We start from the raw sequence: 14,179 nt of genomic DNA on the forward strand, positions 1-14,179 counted from the left end.
TTTACAAAAAATATGCTTTTTACATCTAAAAGGAAGAGAGAAGAAGATGGCAAGGAAATGCTGAAAAAATGTGATCAATACTACGGAATAAATAAATCTTCCCAAAGATAGCCAGCGCATGGGATTTTTTTTAAAGGATAAAAGGATCAAAAATCTCTTCAGAAATTTCTGTGGCAGGAGGTTTTATGGTGGAACCTGTGAAAGGAAAGACTAAGCTAGGCACACACATACTCTGCCCAATGTAGAAGGTAAACATTCTCCATTTGTTTGTTGTTAGGTTTTGGTGTCTCTTCTGGTGTTTTTGGCAGCATGTTGTGGCATTGTATTGAGTTGGTTTTTACATGAAGAAGATTCCTTTGAAAGTCAATTGTGTGACTACTCCCTCCTCCTCTAAAAACGAGCTGTAATTACAGCTAAATATTTTGTGAATGTGCTTAGGAAGCGTTTTATGTGCAGAGGAAAAAAGGACTTTGAAGTCACGAATCTTTCCTTAGAAAGTACATCCAAAATGAATCCTTATTCCCTTTGGGTAATCATAATGCAAGTAGCCAGCTTTATTGTCTGGTGATAGCTGGGCTTTCTTGTATATACAGAATTGTTAAGATTTCCTTTGAGTCCTATGAATTTTCAGTTTTTGATATAAACTAGAAATATAAGGCCCAATTTAATACCGAACAACAAATAGCTTTTTAAAATAAAGTCCACAATCCTGCATCGCCAGTGCTGGTCTCTGATATAACTCTTTGTATTCCATCTTGGAACTTGTTCAACCTAGTACTGAAAAATTTCAAGGAGGTTTTTTGCCTTGCACGCGGGCAGCTCCAGCACCCTCTTGCTGTGGCATACAGGGTGAAGTACCACATTTTTACAGGGCAGCACTGGGGCAGGGCTTGGCGGCAAGACTGAGCAGAGATTGAGAGGCTTCCTGAGCCAGAGATTATATCTACTCCTTGTCTAGCCAGAGATTTTCCTGGCATCATTATGTTTAATAGACTTTGATAGATCTTTCTTCCACAAATGTCTAATGGTCTCTTGAACACTTTTAGACTTCTGCTGTCCAAAGCATCCCATGGCAATGAATTCTACAATTTGTTCCACAAAAAAAGACTTCCTTTTGCTTTTAACTCATGCCTAATAACCTTTCTTGGTGCCTCCTCATTTTTGCATTACAAAGTACATACCTGTTCACTTAAATGCCTCAGATGATTCTGTCTGCCTCCCTCATATTGCCCCTTAATCATCTGTTTTCAAATCTGAAGAAGTCTAAACTATTTAATTTGTTTGTTTGAGGAAGCCATTCTAGACTTATGTTGACTTGTTCTCTCTCTACCTTTTTTCCTTCCTTTACCATATCCTTTTTGAGATGGGAAGGCCAAAACTGTGCACAGTATTTAATGAGTGGGTTTACTGCAGAATTCTGCGGGAGCACAGTGATGTTTTCTGTTTGGTTTTCTATTACATTCCTCTTTCCTAACATACTATTTGTTTTTTAACAACTACCGAGCACTCATCTGACACCTCCAGAAAACTATCAGCTGTGACCCCAAGGTCTCGTCACTGAATGGCAATAGCAAATTGGGAACCTGTCAGTATGTATGTATAGTTAGGGTTGTTTTTCCCAAGTACATCACTTTGCATTTATCAACATTGAATTTCATTTGCCATTTTATCACTCAGTCACTCAGTATTGCAAGATTGCTTCCCTTCACAAACAGCTTTTGTTCTAATTATCCTGAATAATGTTGTATCATAAACACACTTTGTCTCTTCTGCAGTCCATTTATGAGTAGATTAGGTCCCCGTAAGGTCCCACTGGTGAGATCTGAACACCTGGGCAGTGAGTCCCACCTTTAAACTGTTGGTATACAGGGTGACTTTTCCTTTTGCTCCAAGACAGATCAGTTTTTAAAGTAACGTTTTCTGAGAGGCATTTCGCAAACATTATGGAAATCCAAATGCACTGTTCTCTTACAGACTGTTCTTACCTATGGACTTCTTCAGGGACCTCTTCACAGTGTGTTAGAGGTATTCACTAGCTCTGCTATTTATTACAGCGTCTAGCAGTTTGCCCCACAGAGAAGTCAGATTTAGTGGGCTGTAGTGCCTGAAATCTCTTCTGGATCTCATTTTACAAACTGACGTCACATCTGTCATCTCCTATTCCCCTGATAGCCTGACTGTATAGGGCATGTGCCCTCCAAATACTTGTATCAAAAAGAGTGTGAAGTGCCACCTCCCACGGTAAAGCTTTTCACTCCCTCCCCCTGGCTGGTTACTGGAATAACACGGTAAGTTTTTTGAGTAGTCGTCTCCTTTTGCTCTAAGAAAGGAACACTAAGCCAAGAAATCACCCTCCATCCCCAAAGCTAACTATGAATTTTTAGAGTATAATGCAGTATTTGGATTTCTGAGGTCAGGCAGTTTTATTTCCCTCCTTCCTAATTCTGGAGTGGGTTGGCCAGTGCTGCTGTGGGAGCGATTAGAGTGGGTGAATGCAATCTCCGCAGACCTCTTCTGCCTGTGGCCGTGTGAGTGTAATGATTCATTGCCAATTTGGAGTCTGAGCAGGCTCGCTGAACTTGGAGGCAGGCTGTCTAGCTCTCTCATCACATAAATTGAAAATATCTTTATACTCCAGTGGCACCTTCTTCTAAATGTCCTGAAATGTAAGAAAATAACATAAATCTATATCTTCAGCGATGTGGCAGGGATTTGCTAACGTTATTCTCGTGGTTGCTGCTGCTTGGGGCAGGGGTCACTAGCTCTTTTTAACCGGTGACCTCAGAATGTTACTCTCGAGCGAAGGGCTGCATTGAAGACAGATAACGCTGCACTTTGCACATTTGTTGAGACACTAAAAACACTGTGTAGTTATACTGGCATCCCTTACAGATTAGACACAGCTTACACCAGACACATGTTTATAACTGCATCTACACCAAGGAATTTGACAGTAGAAAGATGCCATTTCAAAAGCATGCTGCTAGCAGACATTACTGCACTGGGAAATGTTTTATAACCCTGGCCCAAAACTGCCATAATTAGAGGTATTTTCCACCTGTGTGTTGCTGTACTGATACCAAAGGGAAGCAGCACTGTGAAGCTGGCGGAGGAAGGATTGCTGCAGAAGAGGGTCTTCCTGGAGTTCTTCGTTCTTATCTCACCGCTTGACCTACCCGAAGGAATTGGCATTGTGAATTAAGAGTTAAAGTTGAAGAGAAGCAATAAAAGAAGTTCAGATATCTGGGCTTTCTGTTACTAACCATAGTATCACAGCCATACCCAGAGTTTCTGCCTGGAAGCCCCGCTCGGAGGAGCCATAGCCCCACACAGGCAATGCAAGGTTTCAGGCAGGCTCTGATACCTCTCTGCCTAATGAAGGGCAGGACATCGCAAGCAAATGGTCCTCCCCCATCCTCTCCTCTCTCATTCATTTACGTGAACTTTTAGCCATCTATTCATGATTCCTCCACTGTTATTCCTGTGTTGAGTCCTTTTGGTTTGTTTATTTTCCCCTTCTTTCTAGGCTGTCCCTAGCTCACCTCTCTCTTGAGTGCCATCGGAGAGTTTATACTAGTGCTAAATTATCACAAAAATCTACACTATTCCTGTGGGATACCTTCAAATACTATCTGCTGTCTCTGCTGGTATGCTGTCTTCATGTTTGCTGAGATACAGCAAACAGCAAGAGCACTACCACAGAATTCTCTAATTTGGGATTAAAATAATCAACAATTATTTTAGGGGTGGATGAACTAGCTGCTTTCACGCTGAAAAATATCACAATAATATCAAAACAGAGCTATGGATGTTCTCTAATTTAGTCCTTCAGATTAGGATCTTTTCTTTGTTCGTGATTCCTCCTCATTACTATTCATAGGCTTTCACAGTTCAGCCCCTGTTAGGACATCAGACCGAAATAATGGGAAACAGCAGCAGCACTGCATAAGGCCAAATCAAGGGACCGAGTTCCTGCTCAGTCACTATAGCAAAAATCCTTGCTCAGAACCTTACATTGCCAGCAAGACACTGGAGCAGTTTGATTTTACACTTAAATGGAAATTCTTTGAAGTTTAGAAGAAACTAATCTGTAACTTGTTTCAAAAAGGCAATGAAAATGGGTCGTTAAACCTGGGTGTATCAAATTCCAATTAGCATTAGCATGGACAATATAATTAAAAGGTAAATTAGCCATAATAGCATAGACTAGAACACTTTTTACAGTAACTAACGGTCAATTGAAACCATGTACTTTGGTTTCGTGGGTTGTCAATGATAAGTTGAAAGGACAGAATAAGAGCCTGTATCCATTCATCTTTGGACAGTAATGTGTTCTGCAAAGTTAAACATGAAGAGCAGCAGTGTGCTAGCCAGCCGGCAGTGGAAGAGACTAAGCGGGATTAAGGAAAGCCAAAGAAAAGACTAGAGCTGAAAGGTTTGTGGATGAATTATGGATGTGGCGATATGGACACTATCTGTCCTTCTCCAAGGTGCCAGCAGCAGTTTCGTGCTAATTGGAGAGGAGTTTGTTTAGGCTGCAACGAGCAGCCTGGTATCAGACCCAACCTGGTGTCCTGCCTGCAAACTTAAGTTGTAATAATATAATCATGGTGATGTTTTAAATGCGAATTTGGTAGTCAGTAAGATTTAAGTGATGTTTTAAATGCGAACTTGGTAGCCAATAAGATTTAGAAATCCCAGGGTGTTCATTGCATAAGCAACAGAAAATGCTGGGAAAGTAAATATGTAATATACATAAATGTGGTAGAATGGCATAATTAAGATGATTTGGAACTTTCTCCAGGGTGATATTTATTAACACCGGGCTGTCCTCTTCTGCCAAAGGGTAAATAATACTCTGAACAGAGGCAGAGATAACAGGCTGCAACTGGTCTTGTCTTCTTGCAGCATTTTGTGCATTGATGAAAGACAACCACCTTGAGTTTAATAACAAAGGAATGTTAACTTATGCCTTACTGTCTGGTGGGGTGAGCCTGTGGTTTAGTAATTTGCTACTAGAATTTGGAGAGATGAATGTAGGAGGGTAAGAGAGCACGGATAACCACCCTCTGCTCTCAACCTGATCTGTCCGTGCGGCACAGCCAAGCGTTGTCAGTGGCCCACCCAGAGCTGGAGGGTGTCCTCAGGCTCCTTCTTGGTGGACATCTTCAACGTTCCAAAGCATTGGTTGTGTCCTGGACGGGCGGGGGTCGGGGAGGGGGGAGCTGAAGGCAAAATGGCCTTTTATCGTTCTACATTGCTTTTGAAAAAGACAAAAACAGTTGAGGCACGTTGGCAAGGGGGAAGCTTTTCTTGAACGGTCTCCTTTTGCTATGCTTTTGCAGTGTGCAGACATAGGAATCCACCATTACAGCAGCTTTGCAGAGTATAAAAAATCATTTAGAATGTTATGTGTTAAGAAAAGCCATTTTCAGATGATCAGCTCTCACAGCGTCAGACCTTCTTTTCCCTTGCTGTGTTTTTCACCGTCTTAGCTTAATCTTCTTCTTCTATTAACTTTATATTGGCCAGCTGGGAACATGTACAGTTGAGAAAACAGTCAGCATCAACATAAAAAGGTTAATTAAAATGATTAACCTCACTAACAATTCCCTTATGGAAAAATCCTATAGAATTTAATAGAAAGTGATACATTTACTATGTAGTATTTAAACTGTCAGAGAAAATTCCTTAGCAGGGAGGTAATTCCCTATTAAATTCTATAACTTTTTAGAGTATTCTCCACAGAACCTTATTGGATTCATCTGTATTAAATTCTACAGCATTTGGCATAAATATTTCAATGCTAATAACTTCTAAAAAGAATTTTGTAGTGATGCAGGGATGTAGAGTTTGACGTGAGGCTTTTCAGGAGCGGGGGGATATTTTTCAGGAGTGACCTACAATGGTACAGCAGTGATGTTATGTGATTTCTAAATGCAAAAAAAGGTAAAACGAAATTACATTAAATCATTCTAACATGTAAGTGATGCTGCTTTTTCAGTTATGACTTAGGCTGAACTGATCCTGCCCATTGTGTAATCAGAAGTCCCTTGCTTACTGGAGCTGACAGGCAGAATTAGGGGAAGTGCACGCTTTAATCTTTTTTTTATAATCTTTTTTTTATTTCTGTGATAGAAATGGAACTATGAAAATTCTATTCGGGCCAGCTGAGAGTTTTGCTTTATTTCTCTTTGTCTTTGCTCAGCTCATCTCCTTGAATGTAGTACGTTTCTCCCTATGGAGAGGGCAAGGGGAGAGAGAGAGAGGCAATTGTTATTTGGGAGTGTCTTGTGGATATAAAAGCTGTAAAACGTTCAAGGTTTTACTATACTTTGCGCTTTTAAAATGTAAATGCTGGGGAAGATACCAAAATTGCTACGCAAGTCCTTTGTGAAATGTCTGCATAATGCTGAACTCTGTTACATCTGCTGTTTGTATAGCATTTCTCTTGATAATTTTTCTCTGTCACTTAGCTCGTGATCTTTGTAGCAGCTGTGAGCTCCTAATGACTTTCCCTCTTAGGCAGGTTGTATACTGTTGTTTTTAAAGCCTGAAGCACAAAGTAATTTGGCACTTCCCTGTATATCCTTGCGGGAAATTGGTTCTGTTTGGTGCAATTTCTGGGACTCGCAAAAGATTTGAATAAATATAGTCTCTTCCACAACTTTGTAAACTCCAAACATTGATATATTTTTTAAAAAATGTGTTTTTAAACTAAGAATATTTATGCTGGTGATAAAAAGGGGGTTAGCTTTTTCAGGAAGATTGTGGTTAAATAGATTAAAAAAAAAATTATCTTGGAGGTGGTATCGCACATCAGTTTTGGCGATTCAGTTTGCAAGACAGTCTCTGAAGTACGTAACTCTCTAGGACAGTCTGGCCAAGGGGAAGAGCTGCTTTTCTCTAGGGTCAGAGAAAAGACCCTCCATTGCCCCATTTCAATAGCCCTGTATTCTGTTGTTGGACAGTGTAAGTAAGGGGTAGGTTAAGAACAAAAAAAAAATCAATGGGAATTAGGTATCTAACCTACAGCCTCAACTGGACAGAACTCTGCATCTCTAGCTTCAGGAACACCTTGGCAAGCCTGGCCTCTTTCTGCTTTGTAAATGTATATATACATGGGTCCAATCTTTTTCACTATACCGTGGGCTGTTAATCAGTGTCCAAGCAGTGGTATTTAAAGCACTCGCTGTTATCTTCAGAGATCTATTTTATTTATATTTTATAAAAGGCATCTCTCTGCAGAGGACTAACAAAAGGTCAGTGCCAAACTTAAATGTCAGAAACCCTGTTTTGAGAGGTTATAAGCAGATAAGTTGTCCAGTGGTCAAAGGCTTCTGTTGAAGTGGTTTTTGTGCTTGGTTTCTTACACTGCAGTGGCTGCTCTTGCCTTTGAGGGACTCTGGCTTCCCTTCCCAAGAGGGGACAGAGTGGGGCATCACAGGAGAGGCAGTCCAGAAGACGGACGGACTGCTGGCCAGAGGGGACAGTCAGCCCTCAGGGCATCCAAAGTGCGTCTGTCACCAGGTCTGTGGAGAGGAGCATAACCACACACCAGGCAGCAGCCAACACGGCTCAGTTTAAGCAGACCATGTCATACAGGGAAATACTGAAGGACTCTGTGTTCAATCCAGCAATTAAGATATCGATATTTTAAACATGATTTCTGTAAGCCGTTGCAAAAGGAGATAAAGCTTAAATTTTTTGGACTGACGCATTTTCCATTTGAATGATTTCTATGCCTAGGAAGTGCAGCGCTGTACGGCCGACATGAACATCACTGCAGAGCATTCCAACCACCCCGACAACAAGCACAAGAACAGATACATCAACATCCTAGCCTGTAAGTAAGCCCAATGAATCAACCCAAAAAGGCACTCTTCTCTCACAGCGTGTCTGTGTGTGACTGGAAAAGGCAGGTGGCTTCCAGTTACGTTATTGCACGGTAATTAATAAACATGTGAAAGGGTGGCTGGGAGATCATTTCCCTACTAAAGGCAGTGGATGTTTTGACTTCTCCAGGGCCAGGATTTCTCTCCAGCTTTTGTTTTAAAATATTTTGCAGTTTGATGGTCCAAGTGTAGTTTTAGAAGTATCAGTTTGGTATGAAATTTTGTGGAGGAATAACTGGGATAAATTGATGATCAGAGCTCTTCTGCCTGCTAATGTCTGAAAACTGGCCTAAGGGAAGTGCGTGGTGGAGCAAAGAGTTTTATTGATGATCCCTGGGATTCCCTTATAATCCCAAAGGTGCTAAATCTTACAGAGTGTATCTGCTGTATTTCAAACTGCTTCAGCTGTGTGTACGACTTGGACAAACAGTGATCTCTGTAGCACAGCGCAGGCTTTGCCTGTATTCCTCTGAGAACTGCAAATCTGGACTCTGCTCTAGAATGCAGATTATTGCAGGTCTGGGATGGAAATGCGGTAACTTTTTCCGTATCGTTCTCTGATGTGGAACGATTGGCAGACGCAGCAGTCACTGTGGTTTAGGAGCAAAGATGGAGAGCTGCTGATAAAAAGTTCACCATATTCGTAAACATTGCAATAAATCTTGAAAGGTTTTGACGGCATAGGAAGGAAATGCATGTCTAACACCTTCTCAGAAGTAGTCAAGGTGCCGGTTGAGGACCAGTTCCCAGACCTGTAAAAGACTTGCTGTGTGGCCTTGGGCAAGGGGATTCATTGTGGTTGTCCCGACTCTGATTTTAGACATAGATGTCTGGTCCCTCTAGGCACAGAGAGAGAAGTACTGTTGGAGGAGAATTGGAGCAGGCACTCCAGTCCTCCAGATTGCCCCTGGAGGAACCTCTCTCTCTCTCTCTCTCTCGCTCTCTCGCTCTCTCCATTGGTGCTCAAGGAAGGCAACTGAAACCAGATTCTTCATGCTTAAAGTTAGCCCACGTGTCTCATCTCTGCATGCGTTGGAAGCGCCACCCAGCCCAATGATGCTGCCTAGGAGCAGGAGGACTGCAAGTTTTTTCTGATTTAAGCCGAAGTCAAGCGTTTGGGTGGAACAAAAAGAGGAGCTAAAGAGCATGACCTAACGTCTCTCCTCTTGGGGTGATGAGGGTGGTGAAGGAGTGAGGACATGCACTCTGAGCCCAGCACCAAGTGGAGGATAACGAGCTCGGACACCAAGCCAAGCAAAGGCAGCTTTACTGCTGGCGAGAGCTGAGCCGGTGTCTCCGCATGGTGTTACACAGCCCAGCGGGGTGCCCTGGCTCTTTGAATCGCGCTACGCTGTGTGATGTAGATGATCCTAGAGATCGTGCTCCTGAGGCTCCAGTGCCCTTTAAAGAGAAGCTTTCCCAGCACGAACCATGTACTTTAAGGGATGCGAAGCCTGAGGACCTGCTACCATGAGCAGATGACCAAGAACAGATACTCACACGACCCCCCTGACTCCAATCCAAGGCCAATTTGTTCTGTGTATTAATAAGGGCTACTCCAATACCTAGGAGATGGGATCTTTACTTGCAATTCTGCACTGTGTTTTCTTAATGCTTCTCTGTTCTGTTTTTATCCTGCAGATGATCACAGCAGGGTGAAGCTAAGGCCTTTACCAGGAAAAGATTCTAAGCACAGTGACTACATTAATGCTAATTATGTCGATGTAAGTTGTTTGAATTGTTTTTTCTTCTCTAACTCTGAATCCTTCCACAAGGAGGAAGTATTGCCACTTGTGAAGTGGTCGTGTTTTCCAACTTCACCTGCTAATTTTGCTACAAACTCCTCGCTATTCTGAATGAGAAAGGCACCTTTCTTTGTTACCTTTAAAATATTAATGTTTGCCACGATATTGCTTTCATCTCACTCGGCATTATGGTTTTCTTTGAAGGGTTACAACAAAGCAAAAGCCTACATTGCTACCCAGGGACCTTTAAAGTCTACCTTTGAAGATTTCTGGAGGATGATTTGGGAACAAAATACTGGAATCATTGTCATGATCACAAACCTTGTTGAAAAAGGAAGAGTAAGAGATTTTCTAGTTTCTTAGCAGTTGCTCAGTACCACCTCCCCGAATCACGTGGGCAAAATTTGTTTTTAAATGGTTTGGGATTATATATATTGATCTATAATACAGAAATAACATAACAGAGGGATACATAGCTAGTGATTATTTTACTTTTTTAAAAAGCTCTAAACACAAATATAAAGAAGCAGCTCAAACCCTTAGCCAACCCACCCAACTATGTCTTTGTTCAGAGGAAATGTGATCAGTACTGGCCGTCAGAGAACAGCGAGGAGTATGGCAACATCATCGTCACACTGAAGAGCACAAACATTCACGCCTGCTACACTGTGCGCCGCTTCACAGTCAGGAACACAAAGATGAAAAAGGTGAGTAAAGCCTTCACGGTTCTCATCCAGATGCCTGTTGGCTTCTGTGGGATGCAAGGCACGCAGGAGCAAAACTCAGCATTTGCACAGGCAACTTGAAGTAGCAGGTGGATGGGAAATAAGTAAGCAAAGCCAGGATTACAAGGAACCTGGTGAAAGGTCTAGCCTGTATTTCTTTTTCTTAAGTTCACTGCTGCTTTGGTGCCACAGTTATTGCTGTTGTTACCTGTTCCCACATGTATTTTCCTTGAACTCTGTCTCCACCTAGCAGGAGGCAGAGCTGCAGAAGGTTTCCTCTGTTAGAGCCCAGTACTTTCTCAGCTGAGCCAGCCAGTAGGATTGAGTATCTTTCTATGCTTCTCTTCCCTAATCTTCCTCTTCTTTCTGCGCACGTTTTGTATGCAGGGTCAGAAAGGAAACCCCAAAGGGCGGCAGAATGAGAGAACGGTTATTCAGTATCACTACACTCAGTGGCCTGACATGGGTGTGCCGGAGTACGCTCTGCCTGTGCTAACCTTCGTCAGGAGATCCTCCGCAGCCAGAACCCCGGACATGGGACCAGTGGTGGTGCACTGCAGGTATGATGGGTGTGATTAACTACTTCACGGCAAGCATACCTAGCGCACAGCGTGTGCTCTTATGCGCCAGCTAAGACAAACACTGGTAAGTTATTAACACAGGAGTGTGCCAGCCCCATGGAGTGCAGGTATCCATGAGCTTGCTTTGCCTACATCTTCAGACAGCTCCAATGCAAAAGCTTCCCAGTTGCATTAGCAAAACCCTGTGTCGTGACACTGAGCTGCTGAGCATTGCAGTGATGTGGTTGTGCAGTTCCTTGTTCAAACAGACTGCATGGGCAGGGCAGGATTACCTCTGCTGGCAACCAGCCATGTGAGTAGACGGACACCTGGGCACACGGTTGCCACTGAACCACACTCATGTTCACCAGTGCTTGCAGTCAATGGAGGATTTCCCTTAAATGAACTAAGGGATGTGGTCTTCATCACTGTGTGTGAGGGGGCCGTACAGCACCATAGCGGAGAGGATGATGGGGGTTAGAGCTCCTTCCTGACCAGAAATTGAGAAGCTCTGAAGAGTTCCCATCTCTGCCCTTTCTGCTGGGCCCAGGACCGCCCTCGTCCCCTTCAAGGAGTCCTGCCTCCACAGGATTAGCCCCCTCTTATGCCTTTCCGTACTGCTGGTACCACTTGCATTTCCAGAGCAGGATTACAGCTCCACTGTGAAGCTTAAGCCTTACCTCAAGCCTGAAGCCAACCACGGCAGCCCCACAGCCTGGAGCAAGCTTGGTGGTCCGGGACAGAAGCACTTTGGCATAGGGTGGGTCTCTGTATGGCTTCTTGTAGCCAACACCAGTAACAACAGCGGTGGAGACAGGACAGCCAAGCGTCAGATTGTGAAATATATACCTGGTAAAATTCCCAGAAACCCAAAGTATTTTATTTATAAACTTTCATGGTTGGGTCTAGCAGGGAAATGAAGGTCTGTGAACAGGAATATTTGCTTAGTTCTGTTCTGCTGTTGTGAACATTTACTTTGGTCCGGCTGTATTACATGGGTTTCTCTTATGTCTTCTATAGTGCTGGTGTTGGCAGAACTGGTACTTACATTGTGATAGACAGTATGCTGCAACAGATAAAAGACAAAAGCACAGTTAACGTCCTGGGTTTCCTGAAACATATCAGGACACAGCGCAACTACCTCGTCCAGACAGAGGTAAAGATTGCAGTGGGGCTGAATTTAAAGCCATGTTCATTTTTATGTTGTAATCAAAAAGAAAATGGATTTTTCACTTACATCCCTGTAAAAACTTAATATATCACCAGACATTTTTTGCACTGGAGTGTCTCTCTTTTCCTAGACCAGAAACTTCAGATTTTGCTTTTGACTTATTCAGTTGTATGTGCTGCACTTGTAAATATTTATTCTGGATTTGGCAGTATTTGCATGGGTGGCTTGTTTTGCACACCCTTTCCTTTAGTGTGCTCTACCCCTCAGTTAAAGCCAGCTGTTTAGTTTATTCCAAGCGCCTACGTGACATGCTGTTGTTTTTCTAGGAGCAGTACATTTTTATTCATGATGCCTTGTTGGAAGCCATCCTTGGGAAGGAGACTGAAGTATCTGCAAACCAGCTGCATAGTTATGTTAACAGCATCCTCATACCTGGCATAGGAGGGAAGACACGACTAGAAAAACAGTTCAAGGTAAGGCTTATCACTGCCATCCAGAGGGACTTAATTTCCCTACTCTCTTTTGTATGGCCTGTCTTCACTGTCAGTTGTCATAGATAAGGAACAAAACCAGAACACTTGATTAGCACAGCACAGCCTCTTGAGAAGTTTGGTCCTCCGCAGTCTTAGCTACACTGCTGGAAATCAGCGCTAACGCTCTCGAAGTCAGAGGTGAGAGGAGGGACATAGACACTGCTTTGGAGTGTGCTGCTGGTCTCCCTGTTCCCAAGGGGGCTTGGATGTTCCCGAGTCTGTGGTTAGCTTGGCTGGAAGCCTTCCTCCAAACTGTGGCTCTCATGCATATATATGGAGAAAGACATGAAATGAGGTCCTTAGCACCACCTGCTATTTCAGCACTGGATAAAGAATTAAAAATGTTGTAAGACCAGGAAACACAATATGCCTTTCTCATTGCTATAACTATGCTTGCTGCTTTTCCTTCCTATGTCGTAGTTGCTTTCATCCTGGCCAAAGTAAGTTTTCTTTTGCCCAGATCTCCTATTTGAAACCTAAGATTTTCTGATTGCGTTTTATTTGAATGCATTTAAAAATATTTTGTGAGACTATGTATCATAAGAAGATTATATGTGACATCTGTTTTCACAGCTAAACTCACTCAGTTAATAACTACCTAAGGAACTGAAACTGTTAAATTATACCAGGTGCCAAGCTATTCAAAAAATGAACAGGCTCTTCTCTGAATTCACTTGTAGAAATCTCAGTCCTTCTCCATCAGTCAAGACATTCCAGATGCTTAATTACTAAATTAAAGAAACAAGCGCAAATGCGCGTACACGCACACAAAATGCAGCAGGAGAAAAGATTTCTTATTTTAAAAAGTGTTGACCTTTACAAACACAATACTAAAGGATAGGTATAAAGATGTTTTCTGATGACTCGTGGCAAAATTTCAAAAACTTAAGTGCCATTTTCAGAAATTCCTTTCTCTGCCAACGTTGCACAGGTATTTAGAAACCATAACTTCTCATGGGGCTTATGCCAGCACATAGATGAGTTGAGTGCTCTCTTGTTTAGAGTGCATTTGAAACTGGGATGTGACCAGCAGCAATTATTAAATCTTTCCCTCGTTTCTGCTGCTACCACAGAGCCAGCAGAAAATAACTTGTGCCCATGCCCTGGTACAGGAGCTTACATTGAACCATCTTAGACTAAGATTACACTGAGTAATGAGTTGCTAGTGCAGGAGATGAAAAAGCCACCTTTACCCTCTTTGCTCTGGTAGTCCTGTATACTGGGGGAACATTCAAATACAAATCTGCCTCCCTGACTTTTCTTTGTGCCTCATACACAACCCAGGATGAACTTGACAGACCGGAGAATGTAACCCACGGCCTCGGATCTTGGATGCCGGCATAGTGGGTTCCCCAAAGGCTCAGCAGAAAAAGACATGCTGCAGGAATGATCTGGCTTTTATTTTAGAAGAAAACATAAAAGTTTTGTTGTTGGTTTATTTTGCTAGCTTTTCTTCCTTGAGACCTGCTTCTGACTGAACATATCTGCAAGTCTTTGAAATATATTCTCAAAGATAACTAACCGTAGTGTTCTGTGAAAATACATTTTGA

At 42.6% G+C, this 14,179-nt stretch overlaps 1 protein-coding gene across 3 annotated transcripts in view; it reads left to right on the forward strand.

Annotated features, from left to right (window-relative positions):
- Positions 1 to 14,179, forward strand: part of PTPRG (protein tyrosine phosphatase receptor type G) — a 418,432-nt gene that overhangs the window by 389,319 nt on the left and 14,934 nt on the right. For all 3 annotated transcript variants that reach the window (XM_087744487.1, XM_087744488.1, XM_087744489.1), the window contains 7 exons: positions 7,750 to 7,846; positions 9,537 to 9,619; positions 9,845 to 9,979; positions 10,213 to 10,347; positions 10,753 to 10,925; positions 11,946 to 12,081; positions 12,423 to 12,569. In XM_087744487.1, the coding sequence (XP_087600613.1) occupies positions 7,750 to 7,846; positions 9,537 to 9,619; positions 9,845 to 9,979; positions 10,213 to 10,347; positions 10,753 to 10,925; positions 11,946 to 12,081; positions 12,423 to 12,569 (906 nt within the window). The remainder of the gene's footprint in view (positions 1 to 7,749; positions 7,847 to 9,536; positions 9,620 to 9,844; positions 9,980 to 10,212; positions 10,348 to 10,752; positions 10,926 to 11,945; positions 12,082 to 12,422; positions 12,570 to 14,179) is intronic.

This window comes from Nipponia nippon, unplaced genomic scaffold, assembly GCF_047370975.1.
Source record: "Nipponia nippon isolate SJK-2023a ecotype South Korea unplaced genomic scaffold, ASM4737097v1 scaffold_9, whole genome shotgun sequence".
Taxonomy (NCBI): Eukaryota; Metazoa; Chordata; class Aves; order Pelecaniformes; family Threskiornithidae; genus Nipponia; species Nipponia nippon.